This window comes from Salvelinus sp. IW2-2015, unplaced genomic scaffold (genome assembly GCF_002910315.2).
Source record: "Salvelinus sp. IW2-2015 unplaced genomic scaffold, ASM291031v2 Un_scaffold2470, whole genome shotgun sequence".
Lineage (NCBI taxonomy): Eukaryota > Metazoa > Chordata > Actinopteri > Salmoniformes > Salmonidae > Salvelinus > Salvelinus sp. IW2-2015.
The window spans coordinates 52,418-69,234 of NW_019943788.1; the positions used below are offsets into that span (position 1 = coordinate 52,418).

Consider the following 16,817-nt stretch of genomic DNA (forward strand, 5'->3'; position numbering starts at 1 on the left):
CGTTTCTCTTCCACACACAAGCGTGGTAAAAATGGCGGAGCAAAATTCCGTGCCGAGTGATCTTTACAAGCATGTATATTCATTTCTACTAGAGAACAAGTTTACCAAGGCTGCTCAACAGTTCATCAAAGAAGCGAAAGTGGTAGGCGACAAATTATGTATACGTGTCTATTTAACAGTTGTTTTGTTTACCTCTTAAGCTAGCTAGGTGAGCTAACGAGCTACGCAGGAGGTGCACGCCGTGGTGCTAACACGTGTGATTCCAACCCACCAAGTTTGAATTAGAATGCACTTTTTTTTTAATGTTAGACAAGTGACGGGTGCATTTTTTAAATGTTAGCTTTTTATCAATTGCCATCACCGAATTATTGAACCATCTACATAGGGTTAGCTAACGAACGTTGAAATATTGAAATAAAATGTCTCTGGCTAGCCCGCAAGCTAAGAAATGTATTGCTTCGTYCCCCGAAGAGCCTTTGTTTACAGACGGGTCGTTGCGGAAGCTTCTATAGCCTGGCATCCTTGATCAACCAAATCTAAACTAGCCGTCTGTAAAYAATGGCTCGTTGCAGGACGAAGCAAAGAAATGGCGTGTGTAGTGATGTACAGGTTAACTCATAACCTGCTGATGTCGTTTGGACATTTTGCGCAGAAAATCTTTACTGTTTTTAGTTATTGCATTTTCTCCCCAGACACTGAATATCTTTGCTCGTTGAAAGAAGCAGAGATGACAGAGAACTTTACCGATGTCAACTAGATTAAAGCATTCATTTTTTTTTTTACATTATTGTGAGAAAAAAAGAGGTTGATTTAGTCTTCTAGGGCAACAGAAGAGAAGCTGCATGTATCTAGTTATAGACAAGTTGACTAACCAAAAGCCTACCAAAATGTCTGAAATTATAAGCGGAAAAATATCTAAATTAGCGCCCTCAAAAATCCTGCACCCCGTTAAAAAATCGTTCCGGTCTCTGACTGTAGCCTACAGCAAATTTTCTATATCAAATCACATTTTATTGGTCACATACATATGGTTAGCAGATGTTAATGCGAGTGTAGTGAAATGTTTGTGCTTCTAGTTCTGACAATGCAGTAATATCTAACAAGTCATCTTAACAATTCTCCAACAACTACCTAATACACACATCTGAAGGGGTGAATGAGAAAATGTACATATATATCTATGGATGAGGGATGGCCAAGCGTCATAGGCAAGGTGCAATAGACGGTATAAAATACAGTATATACATGTGATATGAGTAATGTAAGATATGTAAACATTATTAAAGTGCTGATTTTGTTAATGATTCTTCCTTTTACAACAGCCACCCCAGAATGAAAAACAAGATGCCGCTCTGCTTGACATATTCAACTTCTGGGTGAAGTAAGTAGTTAGTACATCTGATTTCATCCCTTCAATGTATTGTCCCCCACTTGGCTGGCGGGAATGACAACCTGTATATTACAATCCTYCATTTTCCCAGAGTTCCTGGGGGCTAAAACCATGAACCTCACATACCGTTGTCTTTGTGTAATATTAGTGTAAATGGATCAGAATGTTACTTTGCAATCCTTTGTGGCTAGTTTTGAATGCCACTCACTGCTCTGTTTGTGCCGTTGCCATTTTCAGGTCTCCTGAAGCTAAGAAACGGAAGGCGCTGCCCAACRGTCCTGGAACAAGTGACAGGCCGTCTGCTAAGAAGGCAAAGACTGCGGAGAGCTCCAGTGAGGAGTCGAGCAGTGATGAGGAGGAAGCTGCAGCACCTGCCAAGGCCACACCCACAGGTACGCTCTCATCCTTTTAGTGTATCCCATTTAGTAGACGCTTTCATCCAAAGCAGCTTATGGTAGTGCATTTCTAAAGTACATATTTGGTATTATTGTGTGTAGCTACGTTTGCTAGTTCGTTTGACGTGATAATCGTAACACTATTGCACACAGTCCGTGCAACTTATGTGACTTGTTAATAAGCACATTCATACTTATTTAGGCTTGCCATAACAAAGGGGTTGAATACTTATTGACTCAAGATATTTCATCTTTTCATTTAAAAAAATTAATTTGTAACCATTTCTAGAAACATAATTCCATTTTGACGTTATGGGGTGTTGTGGGTAGGCCAGTGACACACAATATAAATTGAATCCATTTTAAATTCCGACCTGTAACAAGAAAATGTTTTTGAAAAAGTCAAGTGGTGTGAATACACAGGTGTTTGTCTCTAAATCATGTCCAAACACTTGAATTAGCCCCCAGGTGGACTCCAAGCTGTAGTTACATCTCAAGGATGGTCAAACGAAATCGAATACACCTGAGCTCAATGTGGAGTGTTATAGCAAAAGGGGTTGTGGRTATGGAAATTAGATATTTCTGTATACGTTTGCAAACATTTCTTAGAAAATGTTTTCACTTTGTCATTCAGGGTTATTGTGTGTAAATGGGTGAGCAGGAAATCAATTTATTACATTTTGAGTTCAGGCTGTAACACAATGTGGAATAAGKGAATATTTTCTGAMGGCATATTTTCAAATAAAGGCCCCTTTAAAAAATGTTGTATTTTTATTGGCCCACAAATTGATTGTCACCTAGTACATCACCGTCTAGCACAGGGGGGTAACCCTTTTGGCTGGAGGGCCACATCGGGATTTAAAAAATCAAGAGGGCCACACAGATCTATTTGGGACCGATTTATGTCTGTATTTTGAAATCCTGATGTGGCCCTCGAGCCAAATGTTTACCCTCCCCTGCGCTAGAGGGTGATGTACTAAGAGTTCAGCCAATTGGCAGGAGCGGCGAAAACAGCCTCTGTTTTAAAGACTCCCGTTCTGACGTGCTCTGAAACCAGACGTCTCGATTACTGGAAAAAATGCTGCAGAGAGAAAATACTTGAGCCAGCATATTTTGGTTTTGAGTTGGCCTTATATCGTCAATCAGGCTTCCTATCAATAGGTTTTTTAATTCCTGCTTTTCTTACGTCACCCTCTATTCATGCATCGRTAATATTGATTCCTAAACCAATAGCCTAAATCCTGTCTTTCATTAAAGGGATACTTCAAGATTTTGGCAATGAGGCCCTTTATCTACTTTCCCAGAGTCMGATGAACTTGTGGATACCATTTTTATGTCTCGGTGKCCAGTATAAAGGAATTTAGCGGTACTAGCGTTASCMMWAKRMYTSSARKYMTWKKGSTATCTGCTATGGCGATCTGGAAGAAGATAAAAGGGCCTCAATTCCCAACACCTGAAGTAACCGTTTTACATTGACCTTTAAACCAATATCCTACCTTTCTTGATTTTCTATGTTGTCATGAATGCAGCGTGGCAGTGATGGGGCAGAGTTGCCCCTTTATTTGTTCTGTTCCATGATGAGGTTTTGTATCGTTACCAGCTAAAGCGGCAGAGTCCAGCAGCAGTGATGATTCCAGTGACGAGGAGGCCACAGCAAAGGTACAGGAGCGCTAGGATGTCTTACGACAGTGTAACTTTTATGTTTTATTGTCACGTTAAAATTGCTAACCATAAGGCCTATGCTGTTTACAGAGCTACAGTGGGGAGAACAAGTATTTGATACACTGCCGGTTTTGCAGGTTTTCCTACTTACAAAGCATGTAGAGGTCTGTAATTTTTTTATCATAGGTACACTTCAACTGTGAGAAATTAATTACTTAAAAATCATACAATGTGATTTTCTGGATTTTTGTTTTAGATTCCGTCTCTCACAGTTGAAGTGTACCTATGATAAAAAAATGACAGACCTCTACATGCTTTGTAAGTTGGAAAACCTGCTTAAATCGGCAGTGTATCAAATACTTGTTCTCCCCACTGTATAGGAGGACTAATGAAGGATATATATTTGTGTGCCCTGATGAAGGCAGCTTGGTTGTTGAAACATTAGTTTGAAATCTGCTCCTGTTCTCTGCTAACAGAAGCCTGCAGCAGCCAAGGCCCCAGTGAAGACTCCTGTAGTGGCAGCAGCCAGGAAAAAGGACTCCAGCTCTAGCAGCGAGTCATCTGAAGAYGAGGCTCCAGCTAAAGCCCCTGTAGCTAGTGAGTACATTTGACCGAGCCGGCGAGTACGTTTGACCGAGCTGGCGAGTACGTCCCTTATTTGTACCTTTATTGAACTAGTCGGTTAAAGAACAAATTCTTATTTACAATGACGGCCTACCCCGGCCAAACCCTAACCTGGATGACCCTGGGCCAATTGTGTGCCACCCTATGGGGACTTCGAATCACGGCCGGTTGTGATACAGCCTGGACTCGAACCATGGTCTGTAGTGACTCCTCTAGCACTGAGATGCAGTGCCTTACATCACTGCGCCACTCGGGAGCCTGACCAAGACAATAGCTTTACGACAGGGTTTCTTAAACTTCTTCGGCCCCAAATGAGAAATTCGGTGTTTTCCTGGGTGGGTCCCAGGCTCATGAAAACAAATCTCACTAATGTCCCACTAAAGGGGGCTTTGTTTTTAGGTGCCCCCCCCCCCTCTTGATTAGAGACATTTTAGTTTTAAAGTTAATTTCCTGATAAGATAAACAACGTGCTCGACTCCACCTTATATGAACTTAAATTGGGTGCTGGATCCTCGTGTGTGTAAAGAACAGGAATAGGACAGCACTACGGAAAATAAACTTAAATTTACATTTTTTTTATTGCTTCACGAACATTTGGTGTGTGAGCCCTTCTTCAGCTAGGCTATGGCAGTCAATGTCACAACAACAATGCCACACAGGTAGGCTTCATGATACATTCCCAGTCAGTATTGGCCCAATCAAGAGATCCCAGCAGTTTAATTTCCTACAATTCTCCCCATTTTGTCACGGAGCGGAGAGAAAATTATGTAATTTTTGTAAGTTAATTAACATGACTAATTGGAGTGACTATCAGTGACTGATATAACGAGATAATTAACATGACTAATTGGAGTGACTATCAGTGACTGATATAACGAGATAATTAACATGACTAATTGGAGTGACTATCAGTGACTGATATAACAAGAGAAACTGCTGATGCGCAACCAAATGTCAACATTTCAGCTTGTGTATTGTACTATTCTAACGCAACAGTAAATTGAGGCCCTATTCCCACTACGAGATGGAGTCTGAGGAGCGGCGTTGTAGTATCCTTAAAGGCTTCCTAGAGTTACCAGGTTACTACAGGCGTGGCGTAAGATTTCTACTTTTCAATTGATTTTGAATTACAACTTGGATGGAAAATTACTGAGGATAATAGTGGATAATATTGCGACTCCTCCTATTTGCCATGTTTTCAATTTAAGCCTACTAGAAAGTGTGTGCCTTCAGGCCTGGAGGGAAGCAAAAGTCATTCCGCTACCTAAGAATAGTAAAGCCCCCATTACTGGCTCAAACAGCCGACCAATCAGCCTGTTACCAACCCTTAGTAAACTTTTGAAAGAAATTGTTTGACCAGATACGATGTTATTTTACTGTTAACAAAATGACAACAGACTTTCAGCACTCTTATAGGGAAGGACGTTCAACAAGCACAGCACTTACACAAACGACTGATGATTGGCTGAGAGAAATAGTGTCGGAGCTGTTTTGTTAGACTTTTGACATTATCGATCATAGTCTGATGCTGGAAAAATGTATGTGATATGGTTTTACACCCGCTGCGATATTGTGGATAAAGAGTTACCTGTCTAGCAGAACACAGAGGGTGTTCTTTAATGGAAGTCTCTCCAACATAATCCCGGCAGAATCAGGAATTCCCCAGGGAAGCTGTCTAGGTCCCTTACTATTTTCAATCTTTACTAATGACATGCCGCTGGCCTTGAGTAAAGCCAGTGTCGCTATGTACACTTGAAGTCTGAAGTTTACATGCACTTAGGTTGGAGTCATTGAAACTCATTTTTCAACCACTCCATACATTTCTTGTTAACCTCTAACGAGTCACAAACCCGGATCCGGGATCCCCCCATCAAAAAGCAGACTAGCATAGCCTAGCCTAAAGCTACAGGGATATCATATAATCAAATGTTCATGAAATCACAAGTCCAAGACACCAGATGAAAGATACAGATCTTGTGAATCCAGCCATCATTTCCGATTTTTTTAATGTTTTACAGGGAAGACAAAATATGTATTTCTAACCACCATAGCAAAAGACACAACTTTTTTTTGTCCACCATTTGTCCCTGCATAGGTAGCCATCACTAATTCGACCAAATAAAGATATAAATAGCCACTAACCAAGAAAAAACTTCATCAGATGACAGTCTGATAACATATTTATTGTATAGCATATGTTTTGTTAGAAAATGTGCATATTTTCAGGATAAATCATAGTTTACCATTGCAGCCACTATCACATAACTCACCAAAGCGACTAGAATAACTACAGAGAGCAACGTGTATTACCTAATTACTCACCATAAAACATTTCTTAAAATACACAGCGTACAGAAATTGAAGACACAGATCTTTTGAATCCAGACAATATTTCAGATCTTCTAAGTGTTTTACAGCGAAAACACAATATAACGTTATATTAGCTTACCACAATAGCAAACATCACAACAGCATTGATTCAAGCAAAAACATACGGATTAGTATAGTCACCAAAAGATATGAATTTTTTCACTAACCTTCTCAGAATTCTTCAGATGACAGTCCTATAACATCATATTACACAATGCAATAGAGGTTGTTCGAAAATGTGCATATTTAGCGGCACAAATCGTGGTATACAATGAGAATAGGTGGGCAAAACTTAGAGCAATTTGACCGGCGCCATCTTGGATTAGCACCTATTCTAATCGAAAACTATTCATAAACTTGACTAAAAAATACAAGTTGGACAGCTAATGAAAGATAAATTAGTTCTTAATGCAATCGCTGTGTTAGATTTTTAAAATTAACCTTACTAGACATACAGTGTGCGTTACAGCCAGACCAGTGCCGCAATAATGGCGACCAAACACTTTTACATTTTTCCACATAAATACGGAATAACATCATAAATAGTTCTTACTTTGGACGAGCTTCCATCAGAATCTTGGGCAAGGTGTCCTTTGTCCAAAATAATCGTTGCTTGGTTGTAAAACGTCGTCTTCAACTTCGAATTAGCAGCTAACAATAGCTATGTGGCCACAACATGCCCAAATCCTCAAAACGCAATACTAAGGAAATTCCGAAAATAGCAATATACTCGCATAAACTGATATAACTCGGTTTAAAATAACTTCGTTATGATTTTCTAACCTATATCGAATTAAATTACAGACGGACATATCTAAGGCCGATAACTGAGCGTTTCAAAATGCTATCCTGAGGTCTTGCTTCGCGTAATGGCGGAAGTCGAAAAGAGAGCGCACTTCGTTCCTTGGGCTTTATAAGCTCTGAGAAATACGTAGAAACACCATTCCACTTCTCATTGGTTACTGACATCCAGGGGAAGGCGGGTGCAGTTCATGTCGACCCATAGGACACATACAGACCTTTAAACTGATCTGAGAACAGAGTCTAGTTTTTAGACCTTCGCAGTTCCTGTCATGAATCTCGCTGCAGAAAGAGTTCTGTTCCACCCATAGATAATTCAAACGGTTTTAGAAACTAGAGATTGTTCTATCCAATAGTAATAATAATAGCAATATGTACGAGCAAGAATTGAGTACGAGGCAGTTTAATTTGGGAACGCTAAATGTCGAAGTTGAAACAGCACCCCCTGTAGTGACAAGAAGTAAGAAACATAGTTGCAAGTCGGTTACGACATCTACTTTGTGCATGACACAAGTCATTTTTCCAACAATTGTTTAGAGACAGATTATTTCATTTATAATCACTGTATCACAATTCCAGTGGGTCAGAAGTTTACATACACTAAGTTGACTGTGCCTTTAAACAGCTTGAAAATTCCAGAAAATTATGACATGGCTTTAGAAGCTTCTGATAGGCTAATTGACATAATTTGAGTCAATTGGAGGTGTACCTGTGGATGTATTTCAAGGACTACCTTCAAACTCAGTGCCTCTTTGCTAGACATCATGGGAAATTCAAAATAAATCAGCCAAGACCCAGAAAAAATTGTAGACCTCCACAAGTCTGGTTCACCTTGGGAGCAATTTCGAAACGCCTGAAGGTACCACGTTCATCTGACAAACAATAGTACGCAAGTTATAACACCATGGGACACCGCAGCCGTCATACCGCTCAGGAAGGATACGCGTTCTGTCTCCTAGAGTTAAACGTACTTTGGTGCGGAAAGTGCAAATCAATCCCAGAACTACAGAAAAGGACATTGGAAGATGCTGAGGAAACCGGTACAAAATTTCTATATACACAGTAAAACGAGTCCTATATCGACATAACCTGAAAGGCCGCTCAGGAAGGAAGAAGCCACTGCTCAAAAACCGCCATAAAAAAGCCAGACTACGATTTGCAATTGCGCTTGGGGACAAAGATTGTACTTTTTGGAGAAATGTCCTCTGATTTGATGAAACAGAAATAGAACTGTTGCCATAATAACCATCGTTATGTTGGAGGAGAAAAGGGAAGGCTTGCAAGCCGAAGAACACCATCCCAACCATGAAGCACGGGAGTGGCAGCATCATGTTGTGGGGGTGCTTTGCTGCAGGAGGGACTGGTGCACTTCACAAAATAGATGGCATCATGAGGCAGGAAAGTGATGTGAATATATTGAAGCAACATCTCAAGACATCAGTCAGGAAGTTAAAGCTTGGTCACAAATGGGTCTTCCAAATGGACAATGACCCCAAGCATACTTCCAAAGTTGTGGCAAAATGTCTTAAGGACAACAAAGTCAAGGTATGGAGTGACCATCACAAAGCCCTGACCTCCATCCTATAGAACATTTGTGGGCAGAACGAAAAAGTGTGTGCGAGCAAGGAGGCCTACAAACCTGACTCAGTTACACCAGCTTTGTCAGGAGGAATGGGCCAAATTTCACCCAACTTATTGTGGAAGCTTGTGAAGGCTACCTAAAACATATGACCCAAGTTAAAACATTTAAAAGCAATGCTACCAAATACTAATTGAGTGTATGTAAACTTCTGACCCACGGGAATGTGCTGTTATTCTGACATTTCACATTCTTAAAATAAAGTGGTGATCCTAACTGACCTAAGACTGGGGATTTTTACTAGGATTAAATGTCAGGAATTGTGAAAAACGGAGTTTAAATTTATTTGGCTAAAGTGATGTAAACCCGACTTCAACTGTGTGTGTATATTATATATAATATATATATATTTTTTACATTCTTTGTTTACTCGGCCATGTCGTGACCCACTTTGGGTCTCGGGCCGACACGATACCACTATCATGATACTCGTTAGTATCGTGGCAAGGAAACAAAACCGGAAGTGGTTTTGACTTCTATTGGCCTAATGTTGTAAACAAACATTCATTGCTGTTGTCATCCAGAGTAACATTTATTGTCTAAGCTGTAGCACACAGTATTTGACTTACAGCAGGTTTTTTAAAGGACCGAAGAATTTGGTCTGCTTTGTGTTTTCATTTTTGCAATGTCAAAAAAATTCTATGCTTGTATTGTCACGACCTTACTTGGGTCCGCGATCCATACTTTAACTTTAAGAAAGCTGCTTGACGACAGTGCACACATGATCACATGTTTTTATAAACATATTTTCAATCAGTGTGCTTCTTGGGTGTTACTTGTTTTGTGTCTTACTGGCGGTTCTTCTTGCTCTGTAGAAGGAAAGGCGGCCGCCGCGACCCCTAAGGCGGCCGCCGCGACCCCTAAGGCGGCCGCGACCCCTAAGGCAGGGACGACCCCTAAGGCAGGGACGACCGCCAAAGCTCAGAAGAAGGCTGAGACCAGCAGCAGCAGTGAGGACAGCTCCAGTGAAGACGAAGCGCCCACTAAGGTACTGAAACTGATCCACAACACACCACCTCTCACCTGAGGTGTATTCAGTAGTTGCACCCTGTTTCGTTTTCTTCTGTTTGCTTCCTAGTGAATACACCCCAGAACAGGTGTTCAAGTTACCATGGGAGCTGTGTTTGCCAGTTTCCATCCCTAGGTGTGGCACAGTGTCTCCTTGATCTGTCAAACCAGTCTTGTGTGCCACGGTCATACGATGCAGGAATGGAAGAAGGAACCCTGTATATTGTGGAGTAAATGTCTATATTTTGGGGGGAAATGGAAGAAAAAAACTTKAACCGACTTCAACAGTGAAACTCGTTCATAAAATATGTACGTTGTAGATGTTTCATGAAGATGTGTAATTACAAAAACTACCACGGCACTCAACATATTTGGTTTGAGTTAAAATACCTTTATTATTTTGGCATGTCCACAAGGGCAATTTAAAACCACACATTTATGCCTTTCGGCTGCGATGCTTTCTTCAGTGTCTACAAAGTCGCCAGATAAGGGAAAGCTTTTGTTTCCAGTACTGACCCAGTCTCTCCGAACAGACCCCTCCAGCCAAGACCCCTCCAGCAAAGACCCCTCCAGCCAAGACCCCTCCAGCAAAGACCCCTCCAGCAAAGACCCCTCCAGCCAAGACAGTCGAGTCTAGCAGCGATGACTCTTCTTCAGATGAAGAGGAGTCTCCTCCCAGCAAGAAGGCCAAACCAGGTGTGTGTTCATGTATAGTTGTATCAAACTGTTATTATATTTATCTATCAGTATCTCTATATGCCTGATCACAGGTTATTAGGAGAGTGATTAGACTGAGGCTTATGACCAATAAGTAGGCTTGGGCGGTATACCGGGKTATTTTGACATACCCGACAGTATGATTATGCGTTTTTCACAAATTTAATTTAGACATTCACATGTTATGTTTGTTTACAAAGAGAACGTGGCGCAAACAGAACTGACGTCTACTGTTGAACAGCACAAGCAAGGTGATTAAGTTACACTTGAAATTCGTTGTAATTTAGCTGGCAAACAAATCTTAACTAAGTTAAGTTTCTTAAGTGCCAAATATAATTTTCTCGAGCTAAGGGCTCCAGGTATGCWTTTGGTTTGCTTATTTTCTASCTATAGGTGGCTTGATCATGCTTACTTTGGTTACAGCGGAGACGATCCCGTCGTGGATCGAGTGTGAGTAGCCTCTGGAAATATAGGGCCCTAAAATCTTAGTTTCTTGCACGATTCCTTGTTTTTTCCCAAAATTCAGTTTTCCTTTTTTGTTTTTCCAGGTTTACGTTCTGTTTTTTTTCCAGGTTTTGTCTCAAACTTTTTTTTTTTATATATAGAAAGAAAACATGTAACTTGGATATTCTAAGTCCACAACAATGCTTAAACCGCATCAGGAGACTACTTGAGGTCTGGGAAAAATTGAAGACGTTTCGATTTTTTTTGGGGTGTAGTTAACCTTTTAATGCAAGTGTTCACAAACAAGAGACTGTTTTGGTTAGCGACGATTCTATAGCACTCATGAGATTTGCAGAGTTTGCGAAACAAACGCAAACTACAATCATAAATATAATTCTGCCAGATCGGTGTATGCTACTTCGTAGTTAACGTTTTTGTTGAGAAGGTTTTTGGGAAAGCCTTTTCTCTCTCGACCAGAGGACGGTTAACATCGCTAACGGCTACACACAAATCACTGATGCGTTTTCTTCATGTCTTAACGATTGATTTAACTTTTTTCTAGTAAGTTTAATACATTTAGTTGRTTTTCTACAAAGTTACATTTCTTTCTTAATGTCTGTATTCTGTGATTCCTTCTGCGTTATCTCCATCGTTGATTATATATACAGTGGGGAGAACAAGTATTTGATACACTGCCGATTTTGCAGGTTTTCCTACTTACAAAGCATGTAGAGGTCTGTAATTTTTATCATAGGTACACTTCAACTATGAGAGACGGAATCGAAAACAAAAATCCAGAAAATCACATTGTATGATTTTTAAGTAATTAATTTGCATTTTATTGCATGACATAAGTATTTGATACATCAGAAAAGCAAGAACTTAATATTTGGCTACAGAAACCTTTGTTTGCAATTACAGATATCATACGTTTCCTGTAGTTCTTGACTAGGTTTGCACACACTGCAGGCAGGGATTTTGCCCACTCCTCCCTACAGATCTTCTCCAGATCCTTCAGGTTTCGGGCTGTCGCTGGGCAATACGGACTTTCAGCGCCTCCCAAAGATTTCTATTGGGTTCAGGTCTGCGAGACTGGCTAGGCCACTCCAGGACCTTGAGATGCTTCTTACGGACCACTCCTTAGTTGCCATGGCTGTGTGCTTCGTGTCGTTGTCATGCTGGAAGACCCCAGCCACGACCCTCTTCAATGCTCTTACTGAGGGAAGGAGGTTGTTTGGCCAAGATCTCGCGATACATGGCCCCATCCATCCTCCCCTCAATACGGTGCAGTCGTCCTGTCCCCCTTTGCATGAAAAGCATCCCCCAAAGAATGATGTTTCCACCTCATGCTTCACGGTTGGATTGGGTGTTCTTGGGTTTGTACTCATACTTCTTCTCCTCCAAACACGGCGGAGTTGAGTTAGACAAAAGCTCTATTTTTGTCTCATCAGACCACATGACCTTCTCCCATTCCTCCTCTGGATCATCCAGATGGTCATTGGCAAACTTCAGACGGGCCTGGACATGCACTGGCTTAAGCAGGGGGACCTTGCGTGCGCTGCAGGATTTTAATCCATGACGGCGTAGTGGTGTTACTAATGGTTTTCTTTTGAGACTGTGGTCCCAGCTCTCTTCAGGTCATTGACCAGGTTCCTGCCGTGTAGTTCTGGGGTGATCCTCACCTTCCTCATGATCATTGATGCCCCACGAGGTGAATCGTTGCATGGAGCCCCAGACCGAGGGTGATTGACCGTCATCTTGAACTTCTTCCATTTTCTAATAATTTGCGCAACAGTTGTTTCCTTCTCACCAAGCGCTTGCCTATTGTCCTGTAGCCCCATCCCAGCCTTGTGCAGGTCTACAATTTTATCCCTATGGTCCTTACACAGCTCTCTGGTCTTGGCTATTGTGGAGAGGTTGAATCTGTTTGATTGAGTGTGTGGACAGGTGTCTTTTATACAGTGTAACGAGTTCAAACAGGTGCAGTTTAATACAGGTAATGAGTGGAGAACAGGAGGCTTCTTAAAGAAAAACTAACAGGTCTGTGAGAGCCGAATTCTTACTGGTGGTAGGTGATCAAATACTTATGTCATGCAATAAAATGCAAATTAATATTTAAAAATCATACAATGTGATTTTCTGGATTTTTGTTTTAGATTCCGTCTCTCCACAGTTGAAGTGTACCTATGAAAAATGACAGACCTCTACATGCTTTAAGTAGGAAAACCTGCAAAATCTGGCAGTGTATCAAATACTTGTTCTCCCCACTGTATATAATATATATACTATATTTGGAGCTGGGGTTGGTCTTTCCTTGCATTTAGTTTGTTTGCTTACTTGCACCTGTTAGCATTTAGCTAGGGTCCGCTATGGACGTTTACTTGTACTTTTTTTTTGCGGTTGTTAGCATAGTTTAGAAAGAAATAGCGCCCCCTTGTGTGCAATTCCGGTAGTACCGTATTTCTCCGGCAAAGGTATGGAGGTCTGTATACCGCTCTGCCCTAAAGACCAGCGATGTAGTGGAAGGTCAATTCCAACTCAATTTACCCACCTTGTTCTACTTGTGAAGTCGTTTACACCCACCTCGTTCTGCTGGAAGTCGTTTACCCACCTTGTTCATGCGGGAAGTCGTTACTCCAACCTTGTTCTGCTGGGAAGTCGTTTAACCCCACCTCGTTCTGCTGGGAAGTCGTTTACCCCACCTTGTTCTGCTGGGAAGTCGTTTACCCACCTTGTTCTTGCGGGAAGTCGTTTACCCCACCTTGTTCTGCTGGAAGTCGTTTACCCCCACTTGTTCTGCTGGGAAGTCGTTTACCCCACTTTGTTCTACTGGAAGTCGTTTACCCCACCTTGTTCTAACTGGGAAGTCGTTTACCCACCTTGTTCTGCTGGAAGTCGTTTACCACCTTGTTCTGCTGGGAAGTCGTTTACCCCCTTGTTCTGCTGGGAAGTCGTTTACCCACCTTGTTCTGCTGGAAGTCGTTTACCCCATCTTGTTCTGCTGGGAAGTCGTTTACCCCATCTTGTTCTGCTGGGAAGTCGTTTACCCCATCTGTTCTGCTGGGAGGTCGTTACCCACCTCGTTCTGCTGGGATAAGTCGTTTACCCACCTCGTTCTGCTGGGAAGTCGTTTACCCCCACCTCGTTCTGCCTGGGAAAGTCGTTTACCCCACCTCGTTTCTGCTGGGAAGCTCCGTTAACCCACCTTGGTTCTGACGGAAGTCGTTTACCCCACCTTGTTCTGCTGGGAAGTCGTTTACCCCACCTTGTTCTGCTGGGAAGTCGTTTACCCCACCTTGTTCTGCTGGGAAGTCGTTTACCCACCTATAACACAGTGTTTTTTGCATTACAGTTGAACCACATACAGAGCATTCAGAAAGTATTCAGACCCCTTGACTTTTCCCACATTGTACGTTATAGCCGTATTCTAAAATTGATGAGAATTTGTATTTATTTAATCCATCTACGCTCACTACCCCATAATGGCAAAGCAATACGTTTTTTTTGTTGAAATTTTCGCAAATGTATTAATATTAAATAGAAATACCTTATTTACATACGTATTCAGACCCTTTGCTATGAGACTCGAAATTGAGCTCAGGTGCATCCTGTTTCCATTGATCATCCTTGAGATGTTTCTACAACTTGATTGGAGTCCACCTGTGGTAAATTCAATTGATTGGACATGATTTGGAAAGGCACACACCTGTCTATATAATGTCCCACAGTTGACAGTGCATGTCAGAGCAAAAACCAAGCCATGGGGTTGAAGGAATTGTCCGTAGAGCTCCGAGACAGGATTGTGTCGTGACACAGATCTGAGGAAGGGTACCAAAACATTTATGCGTCATTGAAGGTCCACAAGAACACAGCGGCCTCCATCATTCTTAAATGGAAGAAGTTTGGAACCACCAAGACTCTCCCTAGAGCTGGCCGCACGGCCAAACTGAGCAATCAGGGGAGAAGGGCCTTGGTCAGGGAGGTGACCAAGAACCCGATGGTCACTCTGACAGAGCTCCAGAGTTCCTTTGTAGAGATGGGAGAACCTTCCAGAAGGACAACCATCTCTGCAGAACTCCACCAATCAGGCCTTTGTGGTAGAGTGGTCAGACGGAAGCCACTCCTCAGTAAAAGGCACATGACWGCCCGCTTGGAGTTCGCCAAAAGGCACCCAAAGACTCTGACCATGAAAAACAAGATTCTCTGGTCTGATGAAACCAAGATTAAACTCTTTGGCCTGAATGCCAAGCGTCACGTCTGGAGGAAACCAGGCACCATCCCTACGGTGAAGCATGGTGGTGGCAGCAACATGCTGTGGGGATGTTTTTTAGCAGCAGGGACTGGGAGACTAGTCAGGATCAAGGGGAAAGATGAACGGAGCAAAGTACAGAGATCCTTGATGAAAACCTGCTCCAGAGCGCTCAGGACCTCAGACTGGGGTGAAGGTTCACCTTCCAACAGGACAACGACCGTAAGCACACAGCCATGACAACGCAGGAGTGGCTTCGGGACAAGTCTCTGAATATCCTTGAGTGTCCCAGCCAGAGCCTGGACTTGAACCCGATCGAACATCTCTGAAGAGACCTGAAAATAGCTGTGCAGCAACGCTCCCCATCCAACCTGACAGAGCTTGAGAGGATCTGCAGAGAAGAATGGGAGAAACTCCCCAGAAACTGTCCCCGAAATACAGTTGTGCCAAGCTATGTTAGCGCCATACCCAAGACAGACTCCGAGGCTGTAATCTCTGCCAAAGTGATTCAACAAAAGTACTGAGTTAAAGAGTCTGAATACTAACTTGTAAATGTGAATTTCATTTTTTTAATGTTTATACCATTTCCTTAAAATTTCTAAACTTTTTTTGCTTTCTGTGTATGTGTGTAATGATTTGATGTCATTATGGAACTTGTGATGATCATTATGGGGTATTTGTGAGTCATTATGGGAGTATTTGATTGTCATTAGGGGGAGAAACGATTGAATCCCTTTTTAGAATAAGCTGTAACGTAAGAAAGTGAATTAAGTCATGTGAATCTGCCAGACTTTCTGTATGTACCCTCATATAACACTAAGTATTTCCCTCGCATTAGAGTTGAACCACATATTTTACCCACAGCTATTTGTTTTTAGCTCTCTGTTCATGCTATAATTTCCTAACGATGATGCTAATGCCGTGTGTGTGTGATGTGTGTGTGTGTGTAGGGCATACAGTGCAGTCCCCACCCCCTGGGGCTGCAGCTAAAAAGAAGGCCTTGGATTCCTACAAGTGTGGCCAGCACGCGCCAAAAGGACCGCCCTCCTCAGACAGCAAGCAGGAGAGAAAGTGTCAGCTAACAACTACAAAACCCAGGACGTGTCAGGAATACCCATAACTTGCTTTTTTGGATATACGAAAATAGAACGGTTTATAGTGTTGAAAATTATTTTAGACTTTCATGAGTAGCAGTTCCTGCATACTGTTGAGGAAAGAATATTGTCTTTTCACACCTGTGATTGACAACAGCTGATTAATCAGAATAAGATGACACTGTTCAGTATAGATGGTAGTATGACTGATATTTGTGTGCTTACTGCTTACGTTTTTACTAACACAGTACGTCTTAGGTATTACTATTAGTACACAGTAGTAGTAGTCGTAGTGAGTTGCGGTCTGTTTTAGTAGCAGTAGGCAAGGACAGATTTTGGACAGTTCCCTTAGTCTTCCTTTTTCTAAGGGTTGATCCTGTCTGAACATTGAGTGCTCTTTGTCTTTTACTAAATGCATTTAAGC

At 41.9% G+C, this 16,817-nt stretch overlaps 1 protein-coding gene across 1 annotated transcript in view; it reads left to right on the forward strand.

Moving 5' to 3' along the window:
• The window catches only part of LOC112074036 (nucleolar and coiled-body phosphoprotein 1), a 19,260-nt gene continuing 2,443 nt past the window's right edge, over window positions 1–16,817 (forward strand). Inside the window, exons 1-7 of the mRNA XM_024141259.2 lie at window positions 1–142; window positions 1,323–1,381; window positions 1,628–1,782; window positions 3,386–3,444; window positions 3,924–4,044; window positions 9,697–9,869; window positions 10,423–10,585. Coding sequence (XP_023997027.2) covers window positions 32–142; window positions 1,323–1,381; window positions 1,628–1,782; window positions 3,386–3,444; window positions 3,924–4,044; window positions 9,697–9,869; window positions 10,423–10,585 — 841 coding nt within the window. The 5' untranslated portion in view covers window positions 1–31. The remainder of the gene's footprint in view (window positions 143–1,322; window positions 1,382–1,627; window positions 1,783–3,385; window positions 3,445–3,923; window positions 4,045–9,696; window positions 9,870–10,422; window positions 10,586–16,817) is intronic.